We start from the raw sequence: 25009 nt of genomic DNA, 5'->3' as shown, positions 1-25009 counted from the left end.
CATGCCACTGTGTAAAACATTACTTATTAAGTGGACCTCATGTAAACGACTAGTTTGTGGCAGCAAGCCCAGGCCATCAGCTGTGCAGATCTGTACTGCGCAGTGCAACACAGAGGCCAGGCCTCTGCAGCATGCATCTGCAAGCAGAGTAGGGGGTGGGTATGGGAAGCAGTGACCAGTAGGAGCCCCTGGTACACCTGCCTCCGCAGCCACAGTGCACTTCTGTCTGATAATACTGGCTTGGCTTGATGGTCAGGGCAGGCTGCATGACAGTTGCAGAGCTGCTGCTGTGTGCTGTTGGCCAGAGGACTTCCTCTATGGACACTGTGGTCACTGTCTGGGGGAGCCACTTGCTCCTGCTGGTAACCAGGTTTTCCACATGATGCTGTTAAAATAGCTTTTATATCACTCTAGTACATTTGTGGTTAGCCTTTTTGCTGGCAAATTCTTAAAGGAGGATGCAATGGGCTACTCAGGAAATACCACTCCATATTTTGTAGAACACCTACAGCAGTGACACAGGCTGGCACATTTTTGTCTTTTTCATTGCTTGTGAGCAGTCCCTCCAGTTTTCAGTTGCTGGTTTGGAATGAATTTAGGCAGACAGACAGGTGACATTCAGAGGCCTTTGGTCACTGATTTTTGGGCAACTAGGCAGGCACAGAACCGCAGGTCAAAACTACTTCCTTGGTATTGCTGAGCAGTGGTCTGGCACTTCATCCTGTGCATGCAGTTGGTAACAGTAGACTGTATGCAGATTCTTCTTGAGCAGGAGATATCCCCACTGTGATGCTGGCACAAAAGCACCATGGTCTTCCACGTTTGTTTACTGTACAGATTTCCCAGGGCTGTCTCAGCTCTATGGCACCTTGAAATAGCCCTGTGCACCTTGTTACTGTGGTGTCCAAGCTGCAGCAAAAAAAAAGTGACTTCAACATTAGCTGTTTTGTCTTATATCACTGTTTGCATTTGTATTGATCAGTGTGTCTGTTTTTTTTTTTTGTTTGTTTTTTGTTTTTTTTTTTTTCCGTAGGGGGAGAGCTGAGAGAAAGGTAATTAAAAGTTTGAGAAGACCTGGGATGGTCCTCAAGGTCTGGAAGGAAGATGTGTGAGAGAGCTTTCCATGGCTGTCTCATGCAGTGCTCCAAGGCAAGAAAAACAGCTGATGTGGAAGCTGTAGAGTGGCTTCCTGGCACAGCTGTATTGTTCTTTGCCACTCCAACAGCAAATCCAGAGCTTAACAGCATTGCTGGTAGTGCTGCCAGAAGATGGGTGATGCTGCAAGGCATGTTACATAGAAAGAAAAAGAAAAAGCTGTCTCTGGGTTGCTTATATAACGTGTGATTGTTATTTATCCCATTAGCACTGTGTCTTAGTCTTTGAAATATATCTTCTTGCACTCAGCTAGTCCAGGAATGGATAAAAGGGAGAATGGCTTGAGAGGGCAACGAAGATGCTCAGAGGGCTGGAAAACCTCTCCTATGAAGACAGGCTGAAGGAGCTGGGCTTGTTCAGCTTGGAAAAGAGAAGGCTGCTGAGAGACCTCATTGTGGCCTTCCAGTATTTCAAGGGAGTTTGTAAACAGGAGGGAAATCAACTTTTTACTTGGGTAGATAGTGACAGGACAAGGGGGAATGGTTTTAAACTAAAAGAGAGAAGATATGATTTTTGTTAGAAGATTTTTGTTTTCAGGGAGAAGTTTTTATCTGAGTCATTAGGGACTGGCACAGGCTGCTCAGAGAGGCTGTGGATGCTCCATCCCTGGAGGTGTTAAAGACCAAGTTGGATGGGGCCCTGGGCAGTCTGGAGGTTGGTGGCCCTGCCTGTGGCAGAGAGTTGGAACTCGATGATCCCTGGGACCCTTCCAACCCAAGCCATTCTGTGATTCTATGAGGGTGAGAGAAATGGGGGAAGCAAGGATCTTTGAGCTGGTGGAAGTTCCCTCAAAGATCTTTGGAGTTACAGTTATTACTCTCATATTTAATACTTTGCTTTTCTTATTAGTGTAATTATTTGTTCACTAAGATGTTACCTGTTTATTGTAGGCTTAGCCAAGCGCTTCAGACTTTTTACTAGACATACTTCATGTAACACCTGCAAATATTTTCAACGCACTTTTCACTCTCCTTTTGTTGAATTCCTTGAGAAACCAGCTGTATCTGCAGGGCTTTGTGGCTGTATTGCTAGACTTTAGAGTTGATGGAGACTTTCTCTTTATTTCTGCTTCTTGATCTCTGACTCATTATTTTTTGATTTTGCACAGAAGTTTTATTGCTCCTTGACTGCTTCTTTTCTTCTTAAAGTCTTTGCAGAATAAAGGAGTTCATTTTGACAAACCTAATTGTGTTAGTTGCACACAAGGTACCAGCTCTGAACTGCACCTAACACAGATGCTTATGCCATCTTGGCTATTGCTCTGCTATCCAGTGTTCTTTCGTTCTGCAGTTTTCCCCAGGTACTCTCAGAAAGTTCCTTTAAATTGGCTGGTTGGATCTGCTTCCTCTTTCTAATCCTTTCCAGTTCACCTATTCAACACTCATTCAGGTTCCCAAAACAAAACTGCAGTTGTTGTGTACCCACATGCTTCTCCTTGAACCACATGCCACAAAGCCACAGATTGAGATCTACAGTGACAAGCTGCTGCTTAGCAAAAGCAGTTGCAAAGTGAGCAGTGTTTGTGTGCTGCAGAGGTGAGGCTGGGCTGTAGAAAGGCAGCGTCACAAGCTGGCAAATTTCTGGGAAGAGAAATGGAAATTTGGAGGGACAGAGATTGCAGGGGGTGGCAGAGAATAAAAGACTGAAGAGTGAATTTGATTATTGATATGGCAAAGTGCCACATAAAAATTGCACAGAAGATACTTCCATGGGGTGGGCAAATGCCCAACTCAGAAAGCAGTAGGCAGAAACTGGATTGATGAATGCAGTGTATTTTGCAGTCCCAGAGAAATCTTTGTACTGTTTGCAGAATTCTTTCTAAAATTCCTGCTGAGGGCTGTGTTTAGTACATGGCTGAGTAGTTCCAGCACTGCCCTTGTAACAAGCTGCCTTAGCAGCAGATTTGCTTCTTTCGTGCCAGCTTCTGTATAATGGGACTAATTCATTGCCCAAGGCCAAGTAATCACTCTCAATAGCAAGATTTAGAGGAGAGCCTATGACTTATCTCATTGTGCTATGAACTGCTGATTATCACAGTGATGGCTGGCTCCAAATGAAGACTGGAATTGAACCTCGGTGTGTTATGGGATGAAGAATGGAACTTCAGGTATTTCCAAGACAAAATCATGTTTAAATGATCGATGGGTCTGTTTTGGAAGACTGTTTTGATTGCCATCTCAGCTGCACTGCCCCAGGCATTGCTGTACTCCTTCACTTCTACGCCCTCTGCTCCAGATTTACCAAAAAGCTCTGAAGACTCAGCTGCTACCTTCGCTGTGAATCAGGGACACGTATGTGGAGTGTGCACCAACTGAAAAGTCTTGTGGTACTTTTTCTTCTAAGTAGGTTGAAGATCTTGATCACAGAGCTCCACTCAGTGTTGCCCAGTATGATCTAGAAAGCATGGGGACTGCCAGCTCCTACGTGACCATGACCCAACAGCACAGTGTTCACCTTCTGCTGGCCAAAAGGCGCTCCACATAAATCTGGTCTGAGAAACAGTTTGCAGCCATGTGTAGATCATTTTAAATAAGCAGATCATCTTGTTAAATCATTTGCATGAGTGTCACATGGGAAGCTGCCCACATCTTGTCAGTTCTGGCCTGCAGACTGCTTACTTGGAGAGCTGGGCTGCCCCAGCCACAAACTGACAGTGCCACAGCCTCAGCTGCACAGATACCCTCTTGGGAAGGCTGCTTCTGCCTCCTCATTTCCTTTCTCTCTGCTGACCTCAGTAGACTTTGCATTAGGCTTGGTGTCTCAGGAGCCAACAGGTCTCATTCCTTTCTCAATGTTAATGATGAAGAGGAGTGTTGGCGCTGCTTTTCAGTGCTTTAGTAGGACTGGAGGTGTTGCTGGTGCTGGTATGCATCCAAGTACTGTGAGCTGAGCCTTGTGCAAAATATGGGCTCCTGGACTTTGCACTTAGAAAGATGGTGATTCTTGGAACACAGAGGATGAAGCTGGCTGCACTGAATTGCGTGGCTTTGTGCTGAACAAGATATGAATCTCTGGAAATAGCTCTTTTGTGACTCCCAAGATGAGAAATATGAAAGCAGGAATCTCTGTACTCTTTGTGTTAACACTGATTGGTGTTTCTGTGAGTGTGCGTGCGTGAGTGTCCCTGATTTATGCAATGTTTTAAAGTCACATGTCTGAGCCTCCTCCTCCCTTATCCCTTGTGCTGCCTTTTGCAGCATGTCTGCTCCTGAGCTCTTACAGCACCACTGGATTCAGCAGACATTCCCTGCCAGCGGTGAGCAGGCGATCAGGAGCTCCAGTCTGTTTCCAGCCCCACTGTCAGCCTCCAGAGCTAGTGAATCTTGACACTTTTTTTCCAGTTCATTTGCCTTGTGGTGCTGGAGGATCCAGTGGAGGGCAGAGAGCTGGAAAGCCTTTCTCCCCCTCCCCATGGTAGGGAAGCATGCTGGGGAGGTTACTTGGAACTGCTGTGCTCAGGCACTTCCCTCACTGCTGGAATGGAAGGTTTCCTTCTCATCAATACTTATGCAATCTTTTGTTTTTTTTTTTTTTCTTTTTTCTTTTTTTTTTTTTTTTTAATCCCCTTACAGACTTCATGCTTTACCCTCCCTGCACCTTCATCATTAGTGCTGGTAAAGCTTCAGGAGAGGGCTATTGCACCCTCTGCATTCCCCAGAAGCAGTTACGTGCTCAGGGTGCTGCGATTGCCACTGGAATGTTATTTTTATGCCTTCTCTAATGCCGTAGGTGAACCAGCCAAAGAGCAGGGTCTGGGTGAGAGGTGATACTGCAGACAGCCTTATCTTTCAACGTATAGGGGCTCATGCACTGCAAAGGATTTGTGCCAGAGGGCACAGCATCTCGGAAGGGTAGATTTTTGCATGGGGATTTTAATCTGCTGAACCTGCCCATTCGTAGAGCTGTGTGCTGTGTCTGCTGGTTTAGATGTTTGAGAGTAAACTAATTGCAAGTTCTGTTTGGTACATCTATCCCCTGGTCCTTTTGGACCTCTGATAATCCAGACTATTGTCTCTCTTGTGTGTTATCTGAATAGGAGAGCGATCAACCTTTGTCTTCTGCAGCCTATTGACTACCGGGCTGGTCACAACCCATGCCACTCTTTAGAGCTACTGGTTGAAAATTTCGACTGAGGAGAGATTTGCAGTCCAAACAGTTTCTTCAGTTTCATTGTGTAGAGACAAATGTATTTTATTTCTGTGATAGGGTGCCATTGTCCTAAATTGTGACGCTGTGCCTGAAAGCTTCACCCTCCCCCACAGTCAATGTAACTGCATTCAGTTGCCACATCAGCAGTAGGAAATCACTCTACAAGAGTGGCTGCTGTGGGAAGACTGTCCCTGCAAGGATTCAGGCTGCCATGTGTGCATGTACTGCCTGGATCTTGGCAGAAATCAGTGCAAGTTTTCTCCAAATGTGGTTGCTTGCAGGAGTGGGTATGTGCACGCACAAGACTTTCTGCAGTACCCCGCAGGAGCTTGCATCTGTGGTCCATTCTGTTCTCTGGATAACTGGAAGAGGGACTTTGTGCAGTTACATTGCCACAGCTGCAAGAAGTGAGACCAGCAATACAAATTGTTGGGGTTGGTGGTAAATCACCGACACTGCAGCCTTGCAGGGCTGTAAGGGTGCCCCGGACTTACTTATCCAAAAAAAAAAAGCCAATGTAGCCTTTATTGATGAATACTCTGTTGAAATTATCTGCTACAGAAGTGCTTGGACAAAGAACCACTTCCAACAAATCAACATTGGCATCCCATTCCAAGTGTTTTTTTAATGACTGCTTTATGATGAGAGTTAATGGCCTTGAGTTGCACAAGGGGAGGTTCAGGTTGGCTGTTAGGAAACATTTCTTCTCCATAAGAGTGGTGAGGTATTGCAACAGGCTGCCCATGGGTGCGGGGGAGTCTGCATCCCTGCAGGTGTTCAAGAAAAATACAGATGTGGCACTGACGAGTGTGGCTTAGTGGGCATGGTGGGGTTGGAGTAGATGATCTTACAGTGATTCTGTGATTCTACTTGTGTTACCTTGATATCCAGTGCTTATATAGGGTTTCTGTTGTGTTCCAGGCAGTCATTCAGAAACGTTTGCCAAAATCAATCTGTAGTCTTTTTTTTTTTAAATAGAGGTGATGTGGGCTGACAACTTTTGCCTTGCTCTGTGTGATGGAGGGCTGCTGACTGGTTCTGTTGCTTATTTAACAGTGTAGCTCCCAGCACCTCTTGGTGGCATCCATCTGGGGCGTATACCTCTGCTGAGAAATGCAGCAGGAGATTTGTTAAGACTGTTTGGCTTCAGTGCAATAGACAGCCGTCAATGAGTAGTTCTACCTGCCATGTCAGATGCCAAGCAAATATTTTTAGGTCATAATTTGTAGTCATTGCCTTCCCTTTGTTCAAATAACATGCAGCTGGAAGGGTAGCTTGTTTTAGCTTGAAAAGCAGTACATCTAAAATCCATACAAATACCCTCTTTTATTTTAACAAACAAGTTTACAGCTAAAGCTCTGATAGAGCCCATACACCCAAGCTGTGTTATTATGCTCTTTTTGTGATGTAAATTACGACTGCCTAAATTGTCTTAGCAGAATTTTGCCAAGGAATCAATCACTGCAACACAGGACACAATTTTTAATTTCTTGTAAGCTTTTTCCTTTATTTATGACGTTCTCTTCCTTGATAATTTCTACATATAAGGTGAGACATTTATTTCTAAGTTTGTAAGCCCCTGTTTGGCATTGGCTCAGTTTTTTTCCCTCTGTCTGCTCGGCATCAGCTCCAGCAGTAGGAAGGCAACTTCTTCAGTTGAAGGAGTTAAATATATCACCCCAGAAAAGAGCAAGCCAGATCTGAAGGCTGTTCCTGTGAAACTAAATTTGATCTTGGCCATGCCTCCTATCTAAGAAGCTTCTGTTTCAGTGCAGACCATGCTCAGAGCATCCTGAGAAAAAGGTTTTCAGCTCCAGAGATTCCTTCTTTGAGGAGCACAAGATGAAGGATGAGACCCACAAGTTACAGCAGAGTTGTTGATTCTCTGTATTTTTAAACAATATTATGCTGGAGAACAGTAACTAACATTAATTGAATATTAATGAGATGACCTCCCATATTTCCCTCAAATAATGCAGGCTTTGTTTTTCTTCACATTGTGAGATCCTGCAGCTGTGTGGGATTCACCAGGGGAATGAATAACTTCTGCAGTCACACCAACTATTCGCTCAATCCAGTCAATTACAGAAACATGGGATGGACAACAGAAAGCTTCTGTGGCAGGAGCACTTCTGCACCAGAAGAGGTGGGGAGAGACAGAACCTTAGCATGAGTGCTGTGGGAAGCGTCACAGATGCAACACAGACCCTGCTGATCTTTCTTTGTCCATCAGCTCTCACTGTTCTGGCTCAGCAGCTGTCACTGTGATACTGAGTCCAATGCAAGGGATGTTGAGGCTTAGGATTTGGTTGTCCCCTTGATGCCATTGCCTGAGTGGTTTTGGCAGGGTGGAAGGTTGGTTTGGTGTGGTTTGGTATGGCCTGCCCTCCAGCCCACATTTGGCAGCAGGCCCATGCAGCCCCTGTAGCCTCCCTTTGTGAACCAGGTGTCTTAGCAGGAGGTGACTGGCTGTTTTCCTGGAGTGGCTTTCTGCAGAGTGAGCTTGTGGGGCTACCAGAGCCTGTTCAAAGCTTGGGAGTGGGGATACTGCAGGACAGCTCAGGGCCTGCTGGGACTGCCTCTGGGGCCACACAGTCTGGACTCAGGGTCACCCAGCTCCTCCCTTGCCTCTCTACAGGTTCAGTGCTGGGGTGAGGCCTGCTGAGCACACAGCCCACAATGAAACGGGTCCAGCCACAACCAGGCTGCTCTGAGGAGGAGTTTGGAAACCAAGGGGTCTATTCTAAACCTTGTGCTGTGTAGGAGGACCGCATGTATTTGATAGCTCTTGCTGAGGGAGCCTCATGCTTTATTAAAAGCTACAGAAGGAGGAGACTGTTAACCACCACCTCTTGCAGCACGTGAGCAGCTTGAGGGCAAGAAGTTGGTTTTAGGGCTTCTCTTGTTCTGAGAAGACTCAAACTTAAAAGATCTCAGTTCCTGAGGAGCACATTAGCCCTGAAAGTCCTGTTTGCCTGTGCTGGCTGTGCTGTCAGTGGGTAGGAGCCCAGGGGCCACAAGAAGAGCAAGCAAAGGGAATCCGGGGGGACTGCAGGTTGCTTTGAGGCCTGAATCTGCTGTGATGGTCCAGCATAGGCAGACAGGTAAGCTCTGCAGGAAAAGCTTCCCAGTCACTCAAACAGCAAAGAGTAACTTCACCATACCTTACTTTAGAGAGACAAAACAGTTACTCAGATTCATTTACAGTCAGACAAGAAGAAGTTATATCTGAGTTGAGCTCTCCCAGGAATTTTTTAGATGTCCTGTCTGGAAGAAGCTGAATCTTCCATTTCTCACCAGCGGTTATGGGGCACAGCTGTAGACACCTGTGTTCACTCAGATGAACTCTGCAGTGCTGTACGCAACTGGAAGGTTTCACCAGCTGAGTGTTGATGTCCCTACACTCAGAACTCTGTGAGGAGGCAGTTCTTGTGTCTTGCCAAACTGTTCTTGCTAACTCAAAGTTCTGGAGCTTGAGAGAATTGCTGTCAATCTGTAGTTTGAATTTAGCATCTGTTCTGCATTATTATGCTTCTCTCCTAGGCGTGAGGCCAAGGCTGGCATTTGGTGGCCTGGAGGAGGTGGGACCTGCCTGTACATGTAGTGCTGTGCTAGGGCTTCTGACTCCTTTCTGTTGCAGCAGAACATGAAAATGCAATTAGTTTTTTTACCAGACAGAAAGTGCCTCTCAGGTATAAATCCTAACCATTTGGGTTTTCTTTTTGTTCTGTTTTCTTTCTGTGTCTGTATCTTTCTAAGCCTGACACAAGTATTCATGCAAGGGGATTCAGTCCCACATTAGTCACAGAGGGTTTGTCCTGTGGATTTCATAGCACAGAGTAGTTTCAGTTTTGAAGGAACCTTCACAGATCATCAGTTTCAATTGCCCAGCAACTTCAGGGCTAAGCAAAAGTTAAAGCATCTTACTGAGGGCATTACCCAGGTACCTCTGCAACCGTGACAGGCGTGGGACATCAGCCACCTCACTCAGAACCTGCTCCAGTCTTTGACCACCCTCACAGTACAAGGCCTTTTGCTCATGTCCAGTCTGAGCCTGCCCTGGTGCAGCTTTGTGCCATTCCCACACATCCTGTCATCAGTTCCCATTGGTTCTTCTCCTCAGCAGTTACAGACAGAAGTGAAATCGCTCCTTGGCCTCCTCCTCTTCATACCATAAAGCCCAAGTGCCATCAGCCTTTCCTCACAGCATGTGCCTTCCAGCTCTTATACCAGCTTTATTGTCCTCCTCTGGATGCTCTCCAGCACCCTAATGAGATTTTTATATTGTGGAACCCAGAACTTCACAAAATACTCCAGGTGAAGCTGTGACAGTGGTCTTTCATGCACAGCTTCAGGAGAGAAGTGGTGCAGAAGGTGAGGTACTCTGAAAAGGGCAGGCAAACTGTTGACTGACATCTCAGGAGTTTTCTTTTTTGCATATTCCTTGGAGGGCATTTACCTTGCTTCTGGATTAGCTGTATCAAAAGCTGTGCTGCAGTGCTCCTCTGCTTCTTCTGCTCTGCACAGTGTAGCAGCTTGCAACCAGGAAACTTCTAAACCTGTATTTCACATTCATTCTATATTCAAAATAGAATATTTTTCACAGAAACACAAGTCCAGGCCTTAGAAATCCCATCTAAAGCCATGAGATGTGATTGCCTGACTTGTTAGAACTTGCTTACTTTGTATATTTACAGTTTTTTGCAATCCCCAGCTTTAGATTTCCTCAGCCACAAGTAAGATTGTGGTTCCTGTGCAAGCTGTTCACTGGATCACGTGGAGAGGGTTTATAGTCTAGGAACTATTTCTCTATACCTCTTCAAGGTAATATTGTCCATGAAAGAGCAGAGGTTGGCCTGCAGAGAAAATGCCATTTACTTAGTGTTAGGTGTACTGGAATGCTTTACTTCTGATTGCTGATATCTTGATGTGCTTGGGCTTCTTTTAAATGTAATGTATGTCCTTAGTTTCCTGCAGTTAGGATGACCATTGATTTTGCTAATGTGAAGATGTTAAGTTTTCTATTGGTAACAAGCATGCCTAGTTTCTTTGCATCTGCACGAATGTCATTCATTACACTTAAAACATTTAAAAGTTAGAATATAAATTTCCACTAATCAGTTCTTTATAATGAAAAGGAGAAAAATACCTGGAGCTATTGATGTGAACTGTATTAGAAATTCCTTTTTGGAATGAACTGTATTAGATTTGGATATTAAGTTTTGGATATCTACTTGAACTTGTGTGTGCAGTTATTATACATTTTTTTCTGGAACTTTTGTATTTGGTTATTCCTTCTAAAGAAACAGCCACTGAGGATTAAGTCCTTTTTCTTTAGGACAGGATGTTTGAGCCAGAAAATATTAATAGGCCTTACTAATAGATAGAATAATAGGCAAAAATATTTCCCTAATTTTTATGGACAAAAATTAATTTGCAAATGACGTTCTCAAAATTTTACTTTCAAGTTCTGAAAATCTGAAGTTAGGATTCACAAGTTTTTAATTTTTTCTTTCTATCATCTTTTAGTAGTAAAAGAAATAATATTAATTATCTAATCTCATAAGAAGTATCCTGTTACCTATAATTACCACGTATCTTAATGGAAATCTTTTACAAATTTCACTTGTGTAGATTTTATGTCAAACTCCATCTGGGTTTGTGCGTTAATGTGATTAAATAATCTAAATTTACAGTCACTATATAAACAATCCTGTATGTACCAATTTATTTAGCCAGTAAATAAAGTTATATATCAAATACAGTCTGTTATATTACAGAAAAGCTTTATGGGATGTATTCTAGTATTCTAAAAATACATGATAACAAATGATTCTGGGCTTATTTACAACTGAACAGAACAGCTGATGGAACGAGGGGTTGGATACGATGATCCTTTCAGGTTCCCTTCCAGCTCAGGATGTTCTGGATGCATTGTGATTCTGTGCTGAGAGTTGGGTAAGGTGATGTGAGGGAGGACGTCTGTAGAGCGAGTGGGTGCTGCTGCTGCGGCTCTGGGCTGGAAGAGGAAGCAAGCAGCTCTGTGTTTCAGCCCTGACAGAAACCCTCAGCTGCAAGCATGTGTGCGCTGTGCTGCCTGAAGCCTTTGGCAGAGACCACTCTGCCACATGGGCTTAGAACAAATCCAAGGTCACTGATCTGCAGAATCCTTTGAATAATACAGCACAGGCTTGGATCTAGGATGGTAGCAACCTCAAGCTGAGCTTTCACCAGGTTTCCATAAAAACAAAGACTTTTTATCTCCGTTGTTCAAGTGCCTCCATTTCTACTGGCATTTTCCAAGGCTGTTATTTATGCGGACTGAAGAAGCACTCCAGAAGCTTGTCTCCTTCAGCGTGGGCTGAAGAAATCCTCTCTCATTTGGCTTATGAAAGCAGGTGAAACATGACTGATCTCAGAAGTGACTGGAGAGCAAAACTGACCTGAGGCCCTCTGCATTCTTTGAATCTGTTGTGGTTCATGTCTCAATAGGGAGATATTACTGGTTTGGCTGATGGTAGTTGAATGACTTGTATTTAGGATTAAGGAGAGGTAAAACCCATGCCACGGTGATCTCTGGGGCCTTGTTTTCTGTTGCTGTAAGTGTAAATGGTTGCTCTCTCAACCAAATCCATTACCCTCCTAATAAATTATCCTCTACAGGACAGAAATGAGTTAAAAATTTATCAGTAATTGCAAAACTTAGGCATCACAGGCCTATAGAGGAAAATGGTTTGTGATAATGTTATTAAAGACTGCAGTATGCATGCATTCAGTAAGATCACATACTGTATCCCACATCAGTAAGATCACATACTGTATACCCCTATTCTGTAACTTTCAGTTCTAAGTGTTGGCCTTTACTCGGTAGCATTTCCTTGCATTAGATATTTTTTTCTTTTCAATACATAGTCCCTACTTTAAATAATATTTCCATTTGCTAAACAAGTGCATACATTCCAAGTCACCTCAGGGAACATCTGCATAGTGTGATCTTTGAACATACTTGCCCAAGGAATGTATGCATATTGTACTATAGTCATAGGCTTACTCCTCTGCTCCATGCAAGGCCTGATGATGTGTATATTATTTCTGAACAGCAGTTATCTGGTCTTTTTTTAAGGAAGTTCAAGCTGAATCTTTCTGCCTGCAACTGAAAACTGAAATGCATTTTTATCTTGCCTATTATGAGCAGGGAAATAAACCATGCTTTCTCATTTTTCTTTCTTTTTTTTTTTTTTTTTTTTTCTTTAGAGCAGCTTTGTGGCATATCTGAGATGCTCCCTTCTTGCTTGTTTCTCCTCTATATTAAACAGCCTTTCCTCTTTCATTTCATGTCATTTCTTCCAGGTCTCTGGCTTTTACTCTGTTCTGGATGACCCAGTTTTTCATATCTTAAAGAATGAAGTTCAAACCTTGGTACATAACCCAGCCTACCAGGTCCATATCTCTCAGGTGGCTGTCTTGTCTTCCATCTTGCACTAGTGTTCAGGCAGGTGATCCGACTCATTTAACAGATCTACCTGTGACAAAGTGCTGTAGGCTTTTAATTATATCTTTTTTTCTCAGAGTCCATTAAAATTAATAAACAATTTATTCAACTTTTGTTCTAGAAATTGGAATATAGACCATCTGCTTCATGTCTTCTTCTCCCATTTCTACAAGTGAGATTGTGTGTTTTGCCTTTTCTGTGTTAACTCTCCATCTGTGATTTTCTGCTAATTCTCAGTGATGATAGCAAAGGCACTCCTATTTATGAGCTGGTTCTTTAAAAGTCTGACTGTAAAGCTGAATCCCATAAACAAAATTAACATGCTGGATGTAAAACAACCAAGTAGACAGATTTGCTTTGCCCATTTTGAGAAACAGCATGGGTTGGTGATGAATCTTGAGTAAGCAACAGGCTGTAGTGTCTGGACATTGTAGGAATGTATCCTCACTGTGGGATAGAAGAAGAGGAAAATTATCTGGGACTGTCTGTTGACAACTGGCTGAACAGAACCCAGCAGTGTGCCCTGCTGGACAAGAAGGCCACTGACATCCTAGCTTGTATCAGCAGCAATGCAGTCAGCAGGAACAGGAGGTGATCATCCTGTTGTATTAGCACTGCACCTTGAGTACTGTGTTTACTTTTGGGCCTTTCACTGCAAGGAAGACAGTGAAGCCCTGAAGAGTGTCCATAGAAGGGCAACGGAGCTGTGAGGGGTCTGGAGCAGAAGTCTTATGGGAGCAGCTGAGGGAACTGGGATTGTAAAGTCTGGAGAAGAGGAGGCTCAGGGGAGACCTCATTGCTCAGAATCAGAAGATCTTGGTGGTCTTTTCCAAGAATAATGATTCTGTGATTCTTTAGTCCCAGGATTAGGAACCAGGTCTCTTCCAAATGAGTACATTCAGTTCACGACTGCATTGAGTTTTGTATACAGTGGTGATCAGGTCTGATGCACTTGGTGCCTTTGCCTTCCTTTGTACAGCTGAAATAACACAAAGCCAAAATTGCATTTAAACTTTGATATGCTAATAGGTGATTTCTGTGTTTGCTCATTCTGTAGCTAAGACACACAGGCTGAAGCTCACCTGGAATAGCAAAAGCTGTGAATTTCACAGAAATTATGATATCTGGGGTCAGCCCTGAATTTTGTACAGCTATGTCTCATTCCATGTCAAATGGTAATGCCATAGACGTGTTTCATCAGTGATGCTTGTCACTGCATAGAGTCCATGTTCACCAGTAGAACAGGTTTGCTCCAAGTAGAAAGGGAACCTCTGGTGGTACATGCAACATTACAATTTGTAATCTTTCCTGCTGTTACCTATGGCCTCTGGGAAGCACTATTTCCCAGAAAAACTTGATTTCCCAGCAACAATCTATTTCCTACACACACCACTACCATATTAGTTGTCCATTAGCGTACCCTGCTTTAAGACCAGACTTTTTTCCAAGAACTGCTTCTGTCCTCTCTAAGCCAATTTGGGGTGAAGAACCCTCATATACAGTCAACTACAGGCTTGAAGTCTGGACAAGTCCAATTGGGAATGGAGTGTCAACAGGGAAATATGGCAGTTTTAAAATGGGGGAATTTGTTAATTTCCTCAATATCAGTATTAGTGGGAGGGAGGAGTGACTTGACAAAGGGGTGGTCCGGTGATGCTCTCTATGTTCTTCTGAGGTTGTGCTCAGTGTGGGGCACAGCATAAGTCATTGATGACTGTTTCCCAGGATTTCTCTCCCATAGATGGGCTTTTGGGCTGTTTTGTTGTACTTGCATTTTTCCAAGCTGAATCTTGTTATTTCCTGTCCATGTTTCTCCCTGCTTCACTTCATTGCGTGCGTCTGTCCTGGCTGCAGCCGATCATCTCTGACTAATGGCTCCTGCTATCCCGGACCTGCTTGGCTGCAGCAGCTGGTGCTTTCTTTCTGGTGCCTTTTTCATTGCTGGTATCTGCAGCCCTTCCGACTGCCTGCAGTGCGCTGGGTTCAGTATTATTGTCTTATATGGACTGTTCCAGGACTAAATGCATTTGAACCAGTGACCTGGTTTCTTTTCTCAGATAGAACTCTTGCACTTTGAAGTTTCATTTCAAAGAGATAAGCTGTGCAAATGAGATCTGAACTCCCTTTGGAGCAGCAGCTCTGAGGACAAGAAACTAAGGTTTATCAAATGCTCCAAGTTACACTACTAGTTGGGAAGTATACGTGAACAGACATGTCAGTGGTGAGATGTCAGAGATAAGAGGATCTGTGTTGTCACAGATGGCCCAGTCTGTTGAAATGTCAGCTCACTTTGTAGTCCTGCGAATGTGGCATGTGGGAAAGACCTGGGCATCCTCCTCTGTATCAGGCGGGCCATGGGAGGATCAGAGCCCCTGGGCAGGGATGCCTGGGGGAGACAGTGGCCACAGAACACTGTGAGGGTCCTTATGGGCTGCAGCATGACCAACCCTCACCCAACAGCCAGGCCCTGGCTGCTCAGCACACAGAGGGTCGGTCCCAGAAAGCTGATGTTGCTACTTTACCTGCACCTTGTGTTCACACTTTTTTCCACACCTGTATTGGGAAGAAGTTTTTAAGTGAATATAGCATCCTGTCATGCCAGCAGACATCTCTGTCCATTCTGCTGTGCCCTGAAGCCCCAGCCCTGCCCTTGCCACTGATGTCCTGTCCTGCAGGCCCCTCCTGCCAGCCCCGCTCTGCCGGTCTGGCGGAGCCACGACTGGGATCTCCCCCCAGAGCAGCCACTGTCTGTTAGTGTGTCTGGCTGCTGCCTGTCTGGCTGCAGCCCATCCGCCTGTCTGTCCTTGGTGCTGTTGGTGGGCGCAGTGGAAGACACAGCCCTGAGAACTCCAGCTGGTGCAAGTGCTGGGCACTGCCTCCTCGTCTTGCTTTTTGTTTGTTTGCACATTTATGAAGAGTTTTACTATTTGATAGCAGCAAAAACAACAGCTCAGTGCCGTGTGTCCGTCCGAGAATGCTTTACTGCAGAGTTACAGGCAACAATGGTTACATTCCCTGCGCCTGTGAGGGATTATGAGGGAGTGCGCAGGAATGTGCATCTGGCAGCACTTTGTCTCTTGGCCATTTCATTGTTTTCTCTGCATCTGAGGTTCCCAAAGTTTTGGTCATGGAGGGCCATTTAATCTAGGGAATATCAGGTCAGGGCTGCACAACAGATTTCCTCTGCAAGGAAACACCGTTCCAGAAAAGCAAAGGACAATTGAAAATAAAAAGTCCCATCCAGGTTGCGTGCAAGAGTAGGTAGGAGCTTTATTTGATCTACCACAGCTACAGGGAGAAGCAGTTTTCATTTTAAAGTGCAGGAAAATGTAGCAGCAGAATGCCAGAGCCTTAATAACTCTGCTAAAGTCCTTAGGCCAGGAACAAAATCTGAATCAACTATTCCAATTTTAGTTTAATTGCATAGATTTTGAGATAATGTTTCCAATAAAATTATCTTTGTAAACATGCAGATCATCAACATAGGTTTCGCTGCAACTCGGTTTCAATATTCTTCCTAAAAGAGAGAAATAAGTAATTAAATAAAAATACCAACCACTAATGCACATTGTTATCCCTTGGACAATCTCAGAATATCCTTTAATTAACCTCTCTCAAAAGGAGAATACAGCTGTGGAGGTCTCAGCACAAACTCTTTGGTGTTGCTTTCACTTCTTTCCTTAACCTGCAGTTTTTTACTTGCTACAAAATGTTTATGCAAATATCCCTTGCTGACAGAGGAGGTGAATGATGCCATGCCTTAGCTTTGCTGTGCGCGTGTGTGTGTGCATCTGTATAATTTTAGGGAGAATCCCTTCCTTCTGAAGAGAACAGATGCGAGCTGTGGGCTGTGACAGGGCTATTTCCTCACTCCTGGGAAGCTACAAAGCACAGCAGCAGGATTGTGCTCGTTAAAAGCATGTGGAGATGTCTGAGGGATGAAACTCAAAGCCCTGACACGACTCTGACACTGTGAGCAGTGCGTGTCTACCAGGGAGTGCTGCGTAGGTGCACTGTGCCCTTGAGAGAACAAATGCCTTGTGAGGTGACAGAACAACCTATGGTTTTGTCATTATTGTTTTATTTTCACTGAACTAGTTCTTTTTGCATCTTTTGTGTTGCTGTAATGGAAGAGCATTCGTGCAAACCACAAAAGCAAATGCCTCTACTGCTAGGAGCTGCTGCGGTGGTACCACACTCACCCTGTCCTGATGCCTGCCATCTGGCACTGAGTGGGAGCATTCTCGTGGTGCTGCTGCCATAGTAGATGTGGGGTTCTGTTGCCTGGCTCTGTGCTTCTGGGTCAGGTGGAGTGTTACAGCAGGTGCTGATAGTTCTGGGAGCTGCAGAGCACCTTCCAGTCCCATGAACTGCTGGGGGCTCAGCAGTGCAGGGGAGCAGCCCTCCTGGGCCTCAAGTGGGGCTCTGGGGTTCAAAGGGCAGTGTGGAGTGGTGCCATGCAGCAGGTCAGGGCCTAGGGCCAGGGATGGAAGTGGAAGAGCCGTGCAGTGAGCAAGGGGGGCTCTTCTCTGCCACATCTTCTCGTTTCTGTTTTTGTTCAGTTTTTTCCTATTTAAACAGCTATTTCTTCTCACTTTCCTTCAGATAAAATGAGGCCTCTGTTTGCAGAAGTCATAGAATCATAGAATTGTTTGAGTTGGAAGGAACCCTTAAATGTCATTTAGTGCAGCTCCCCTTCAATAAGCTAACCCATAGCCCTGTCAGGTGCTCTGGAGGTTCCTCTGGGCCCACTGCTCAGCCTGTTTGGGTCTCTCTGGATGGCATCCCATCCCTCAGGCGTGCTTACTACACCACACAGCTTGGTGTCGTCAGATCCTGTGGCACTGTCTTGGGGGTGGCCATAGCTAACTGTGAAATGAAACTGTATCTGATCCCACATCATTATCAATTTTAGCCCTGACTGGACAGGCCGAGCACATCCCTGCAGGAGACACTCAGGGCTCCATCCTGGGCTGAGAAGAGTGCATTCTGTCAGGGCATATGGAAGAGCGAGCTTAGCCAGGCTGAACTTTCCCACAACGTAAGGAGTGGAGGTCTTGTCTAAAAACATTTGGCATTGTTCCCAGATGTTTTATTTCTTTAGAACCAGCTGCACTCCTAGGGCCCCAGCAGCACGGAGCTGGCTGTGCTGCCCAGCTGTCTGCCTGCTCTTTGACTGCTGCGAGTAACTTCTCTGCTGCCCTTTTCCATGCTGCAGCCACAGTGCACTGCGAGGCTGTGAGAGTCATAAGCACAGACAGTTAAGCAGCGCAGGGACAGGCTGCAAATTTGGGCAGCCGTGGAAGATGTCCTTTTCTTAACTGCTTCCAGTCTTCTTACCAGTGTAGAGCACCCAGAGTACACAGTGTACCTCAGCTCCACGGCTGCCTCTTGAGCATTCAGTCATCTTCCGGGTGTGCCATGCTCTGCAGTCCCTCAGAGGTGGGTCTGTCCAGCTGGAGACAAGCAGTAATGCTGCAGCTGGCCTGGCCTGCCCTTGTGACTCTCCAGGCGTATGCGGGGTAACTCTTACAGTACAAGATTTTCCCAACAACAGGCCTGTTGTCCTGAGCTGCCTAGGGAATCAGAGTCCTTCAGAGTGCTTGGCCCTGGTGCTCTGCCACGTACCAAATGCTGATGTCAGAGATGGAGCTGGAACATCCACTGGAGCACAGCAAGTGGAGGAGGGTGCCATGGGCTGTGCTGCAGGCTGGGCTCCTGAGCTGCCCAAATGCTTGTGAGGTGCTGGCGGTGCCTTATCCCCAGGCTTGTAGCTTCTCCTACGCATCCCTGCAGTGCTGCAATAATCCCTTTCTTGGGAAGACTTAGGATTCAGGTGAGCCAGCTCATGGCGGCTTGTGCAGAGCTCTGGGTCTCAATTCCTGTTCAGAAAAAGGGGTGTGTTGCAGTTAGCTCACCTCAAAGTTTGTCAGCTAAGTTTAAGCATGCAGAGTTTGGGCATGGCAGCCTGAGACTGTGTTACATTCAGCTGTGGATCTCTTGAGAAATGAGCTTTGTCCTAGCTGGCCACACTCGATGATTCTATGATCCTGTTCTTTTGAGACAGCACGGTGAGAAGACTTCACAACTTCATTTCCTAACAACAGAAACGTGGGTGTGCTGCTTGTTGGTGACCCAACCTGATTGTGTACAAACATATAAAATGTTCCCAGATCCCCATAGCCCATATTGGCTCTGCTGTTTGGGAAATTAGATGCAAGGTATTAACTCTGAACATCGAGAAACAATGATGGTGAGAAGAAAGCAAGAGGAGTGGGAGAGTATTATCTTTATTATTTCTGTTTGAGAACACGAAAAAGGACCACAGGTATTTTGTGGAAATTCCTTGACTGCTATGGGGCAGCAGACTGCTGCGAGGGATTGCTCTGTGTTTGAGGGATGCAGTTTGACACAGCTGTGTTTGGTAATGGATGAGAGGTATCCCCTCAGTCCTGGGCATTTTTACACTTGCCTCTTAAGTTCTGTGTGCTGTGTATATGTGCCAGCTTCTCATGGGTGTCCCCAGAGCCTCACAGAGATGCTGAGATCTGCTTGTTTTCTCTTCACAACCTGGTCCTTTTGAGTGATGTGGTATGTGAAGTCTTTTCTTAAACCCAGCATGGTAGAGCTGAGCTTCTGCAAGATGGAATGAATGTGAAGTGGTCTGCATCGCTCCCCCATTTTCCAAGGACTGTAGCAGGGCACAGACACGTGACTCAGCTTTGTTTTGAACTGGGATTATTAAACATCAGCTAAATGTCCTCCATGTCAGCAGCTGGAACCCACCCCTGTGGGCTGGGAAGCATGTGAGCACTGTGCTAGGAACCATTGAGTCTGTTAGACAAGCAGAGGTGAGGTTGTGAAAGCTGCATGTCCCAAGGTGCAGGCAGCAGCAATGCTAAGCATGTACTCACAGTAGGTATGTGACAGCATTGCACATATACAGTACTTACATACATATGGCCAGCTGCACAGATTCAGAGTGACAGAAACACTCAGCTCTCTCACAAACAGCACCAATAGTCTCATCCTTTCCCCTTTTAGACACCTGTGCATACTTTCACCTCTTACACAGACACACACAAGCAAATGGATCTCAGCCAATTTCCAGAAAGTACAGCCCCTGCAAGGAATCAAGTCTGGACCTCCTGGACCCTCATGTAGCCAACTCAGATAGTTTCTACAGTGTCTGGCCCTCACTCATGGCTGTTCTAATACCTGGATATCATACCATCTTGATATGCAACCACAGAGTACACCTGTACTTTCATGGTTTCTACCATGGTTAATTAACTCTTGGGCAACCTCTCCCCATGTCCATACTTTGTATCCTGACTGCAGATGGTTAGATGTTACAGTTTCTTCAGACACTGCCCAGGTACTTCCTCCCTGGGATGTGGCCTGTATCTTCTCTTGTAGTTGTATGCCTATGGGATTCAGCGATTCTGGAAGCCCCCTGATTAAAGGGGTCGTCCTCTCAGGATCAACAGGCATCGTCATAGGTGATTCGTGGTGTGGCTGCAGCTTTCTATCATTTGGAGACAAGCAGCCTTTTGAACATTTTCCACTAATTGATCAACTGTCCCAGTAATGGTAAGAGGGTCTCCCCTTTCTATAGGGTTAAGATCACCTGTCCAATAGGCAGCCCTCTGTGTTAAGGATCAAGGGGCACGATTGTTGCCAGTAGTTAAAAATACTCCTGGCCCCCAGTAACCTTCAGCTTCTTTTTCAGTTAACAGTATTTGTTCTCCACCAGTGAGACTAACCTTCCATACATACTCTGTCTGATTCCTTTGGAGAGCGGCTGTGCATCATTCAGCCTCAGCTACACACAACGCCAAGATTCCCTAACAGCTGGTACAGGCGAAAGGCGCTTTTCTCACTGAGGAAGCAGATTGGTGTGGCAGAAGATGACCAGGGCTGAGGTGCAGTATCCAGAGAAGATGAATGCCACCCACTGGGCTGTGGCAGGCAGTGGCCACATCTGCCCTTACAGAGTCTGCTGAGTTTCTGCTGCAGAAGCGGAGTCTGCAGGGCCACCCAGGGAGGGGCACTTCCCGCAGCACCCCATGCCATCAGATGCAGCTGAACTGGAGTTGTGTTGGTTGCCATAACAACTGGGTGAGCTCATATGACCCGTTCCACTTTCTAAATATAAATCTGTTTCACACAGTGTATATGACACCATGGAAACCAAATGTTGAGCAAGAAAGATTGCATAAAAATGAAGAAAACACAAAATGATTCAATGTGCTAGAGAGACTGGGCAGTGCTGGAGGGGCTCTGAGGGGCCTCGGTGTTTCCAGTTGCCGTGGTGTGAGTTACAGTGGCTGTGCTCACACCCAGCCTGCAGAGGCCATGTGGGGCATTTCTGGGGTGGGAGCTTCATTCTGGGAGTGGGTTCAGGTCTCAGTGTCAGTGCAGACATTGCTGCTGCCGAGGGTTTTCTCAGACTTCTCTCACTAACAATCCTGTTTGAAGCATCAGCTGCATTCAGATGCAGACTCAAACCCCAGTTCTTTGGCTGCACTTTATTGGTCTTAATTCTGCTTCACACAATTGTATAGATGCATACCTTTGTCAAAATGGAACCTATAGCTAGACAGAAACATCAGCTCACTGAGGTCATCACAGAGCAAGCTTTTCCACCCAGGACAGGGACTGTTCTTGTGCAGAGCTGTGGCAGCTTTTCCCTGTCATGTCACTGCATTCCTTCTTGCAAGGAGCTTCACTGCATTTTGTTGTCTGTTCTCTGCACATGATCCTCTGACACTGGGCAGAACACTGCAAGGACCTCGTAGCCTTTCTCTATACTGTCAGGTCTGCTGCAGAAGTGCAGTATGACTCCAAGCAAGTGGCATTAGCAGGTAGTACTGCATTTAGTTCATAGGATCGTACAATGGTTTGGCTTGGAAGAGACCTTTAAGATCACCTAGTTCCAACCTCACTACTATAGGCAGGCATACCTCCCACTAGTCCAGGTTGATCAAATTCTCACAGCTAGAGATATCCTCTTCATCTGCTTCGGGGCTTGGTACTCTGCTTTAATAGGGCCATACAGTCATAGAAGAACTGAATTTGGAAGGGACTTCTGGAAGTCATTGCTTGGGCTGTTCAGAGATTGTTTTGCCTTACCGTGGGCTCTGTGTTTGAGAGAGCCTCAGGGCTGCACTCCCCTGGAGTGCAGTGTGAGGTCACACATCTCCATGAGGCTTTTAAGCACACAGATGTTTCCTCCCGAGGATCCCTCTATGAAGGAGAAAGGGGATTTCCTGCAGTTTGAAAATGGGAAGTGATTTTGCTCTGTTGAGCAAGGCTAGATTCATCTCAGTGGATCAGTCATCATGGGATGGACTGATGTGTGTGGGCCCTTCATTCCCTGTTACCTCATTTGGCTGCATAAAATGAAATGCTGTTCTGTGGCCAAGACTGTGGCTCCCGAGCAGGTCATGACACACTGGGGTGGCTGCTCTGCTCCCCATTTGTTGTCCACTCCCTAACATCCCCTATCTGATGCCCATGAGTGCTGGAGGAATGGGTCACAGGTAGTGGTCAGGTTCATGTGCTCTGCCATAAGAAGCACATCTTTCTGTCTCCATCAGTGCTGGGGTCCTGGATTAGGTGGGTTGATCCTACTTTCTTAGGTTTACTTTTGTTACACTCTCCGTGGAATCCTTAAGGTTGGAAAAGACCTCTAAGATCATCAGGTCCACCCATCAACCCATATAGGACCAGATAGGACTCCCACCCAGTCCTATCTTCCCCATTGTGGGCGCAATCTCCAAGCCCCAACCACAGCTGCCCAAATTCCCTTCCTCTCCCACCCAGCTCCCTGGCTGTGGTGCGGATGTACCCAGAGCTCTGCTTTGTGGCAACACACCCCTAAGGACTACGTTTGCAAGGAGTTTGGCTTTGGGGGCTGGCATACTTGTCTCTGCCAGCACCCTACACGTGGGAAATGAAAACTATTTCTGAGGTGCAGGCTGAGAGATGTGTTGTGACGTTATGCTGTGGGAGAGACCAAAATGAGTGCTTTGGTTCTGAAGAGCTCAATGTTTTGAGATTCATTTGATATTTCATGTATGTTCCTGGTTCCTTTCTGGTTTTCATGTATCAGAAGACTCCTCTCCCTGTGCTTCTGCAGATGGCACGTGAAAACCGTTGTTTGTCATGGAGCAGGAGGCCTGCTGGGCAGGTGGCTCCTCACTCAGTGCTCCTGCTGAATGGATTTCTGATCTTAGAGAATCTTATAGGAGATAAATGCTTGTGTTCTTGGTTTTGAATGTTTGGAGAGACACTTTGGTTCCCTTTCCAGTCAGCAAACACAGATGCAGAAGGATTTTGTTGGGGTCAAACATTCACATTGTTCACATTTCCTATTTCCTCCATGATGTGCTGCAGACATCCTTTCCACGTCCAGATCTGCCCACCAGCACCATGTAGAGGTTGGTGGCTCTCCCTGCAGTGACAGCTGGGGGTGTGGCAGTGTTTCTCCCAGCTCAGAGGCGCTGTGCAAGTTGCGAGATTTGAGAGGCAGGAAGGTTTCCCAGCCCACCCAACTCCAGCTTCTGCACAGCCGGGTTGGGGAATTGCAGAGTCCCATCTTACCCCCGATTGTAATAGAGCACTTCTTCTAGAAAGGGGAACTTAAGCTTGATGGAGGAACTACAAGAAGTGAACAGTCCTCTGGTAAGTCATTCCAGTTAGTAGCTATCCCCATGACTGACAGATTCTGTTTAATATGAACCTGTCTAGTCTCAACATGCAGTCATTGTCTGCTATTCTGTCTTTGCCTGCTGGTTCATAATGCTCTCTGCTAATAACAAAACCTCCTGTCCATGTTCAGTGTCCTCTACTGTGATGTACAGTTCTCATAAACTATACTTTTTGTTTTTATTCTCCTAAAAATAGTAACAAGATACTGGAGTGGTGGCACAGTCTTGCCGAGCTGTCCAAGGCAGGGGTGTGCAAGCAGACATGCTTCTTCTCCTGTGATCCGAGTTGGGGCACAGGGTGTGCTCTGCTAAGAGCGGGGCTTGGGGAGAGAGTTGGAAGTGTGTCTGTATGAGCAGTGCCAGCTTCAGAGCTGGGCTCTTGAACACCATCTGCTGGTTGCTTCCTGTCCCTGTGTTGCCTTCTGGCTTTGCCTTGTCTTGTAGGATTGCCTATATTACATGCCAGGTTAGTCTGAACTCCTCATGTGTGGGTGTGCAAGTATGGTTCAAGTGTAATGGTGCTGATGCTGGAAAAAGGGAATGTCTTGGATTGGACTGTGTCTGCCGAAGCAGAGTCACTCTGCTCTGACTCTGGTCTCCTGGCAGAGCTGGGATGGTGCACTATTCCTGTGGCCTCCACAGCACTCATTTCTCAAGGATGCACAGCTGAGTCACACAAAACTATTGGCTGTGATGCATTTTAGAGCCCAGCTCTATTCACCGCTGCTTCATGCCATATATCCCAGAGCTTCCTGCTATCTCTGCTTCAGTGAGTGCAGGGTGCTGAGGAGTAGAGGGTGAAAACAAGTTTCATTTCTTCTTTGATTCCTTCTCTGTTCCATTTTCACTTCCTTTCTCCCCCTCAGAGTATTTGATGGGAGCGGAGCTGCTATGGGAAGTGCAAGTGTGTGCAGGAGGGAACTCCAGTGGGACCAATTAGAGATTCTAATACAGAAGTGGCCCTCATAACCAGAAGCTCTTCTTTTGCAGATCCCAAGGTGGGGTAAAGTACTGCACAGTAGTGAGCTACTGTTTAGAATCATATTCCTCACAAATAAAAGGAAGAGATCCACATATCCATAGTTCGTGTGCATCCAAGCAAACCAGTGTTCTGTTGTTTATTAGAACTACTGCATTTAGCAGCACTGGGGTTTTCCTTATGTTCAGCCCTCTTGACCATCATTCACAGGGACTGTTGTGCTCTCAGCACTTTTGTATTTGCAGAATCAGAAGCAATAGTAGAAGTATTAGTAACTCCAAAATAGAATTAATAACTGCAAAACATGTTTACGTGCTTTTTTGAACTGGTACATTTTGACAGAGGTTCGAGCTAAAACATTGGCTTAATTTTGTTCTTTATACCATTTTTCACTCTAGTTTAAGTGGTGGTCACAGTGGTGCCCAGTCTCTGTTGTCTGCCTCCATCTCTTGGCTTTTATTTGAAAGCACATCTGTAGCATCTAACCTCTGCGTTTGTTGCAGCCTGCCAGGGAGACCA

At 45.7% G+C, this 25009-nt stretch overlaps 1 protein-coding gene across 7 annotated transcripts in view; it reads left to right on the top strand.

Moving 5' to 3' along the window:
- Window positions 1-25009, top strand: part of GAS7 (growth arrest specific 7) — a 106408-nt gene that overhangs the window by 9038 nt on the left and 72361 nt on the right. The window contains exon 1 of one of the 7 annotated variants that reach the window (XM_085522668.1): window positions 23312-23485. The exons of 5 other annotated variants lie outside the window; for them this stretch is intronic. In XM_085522668.1, the coding sequence (XP_085378794.1) occupies window positions 23453-23485 (33 nt within the window). In that variant the 5' untranslated portion in view covers window positions 23312-23452. Of the gene's footprint in view, window positions 1-23311; window positions 23486-25009 lie in introns of those variants that run through there. One more of the 7 variants, XM_085522669.1, reaches the window with a different exon arrangement.

The sequence above is a fragment of the Coturnix japonica genome, chromosome 23 (assembly GCF_054131305.1).
Source record: "Coturnix japonica strain WE chromosome 23, WE-NBRP24, whole genome shotgun sequence".
Taxonomy (NCBI): Eukaryota; Metazoa; Chordata; class Aves; order Galliformes; family Phasianidae; genus Coturnix; species Coturnix japonica.
Note: the sequence above shows the minus strand (reverse complement) of the source record. Positions and strands in the feature narration are given on the sequence as shown.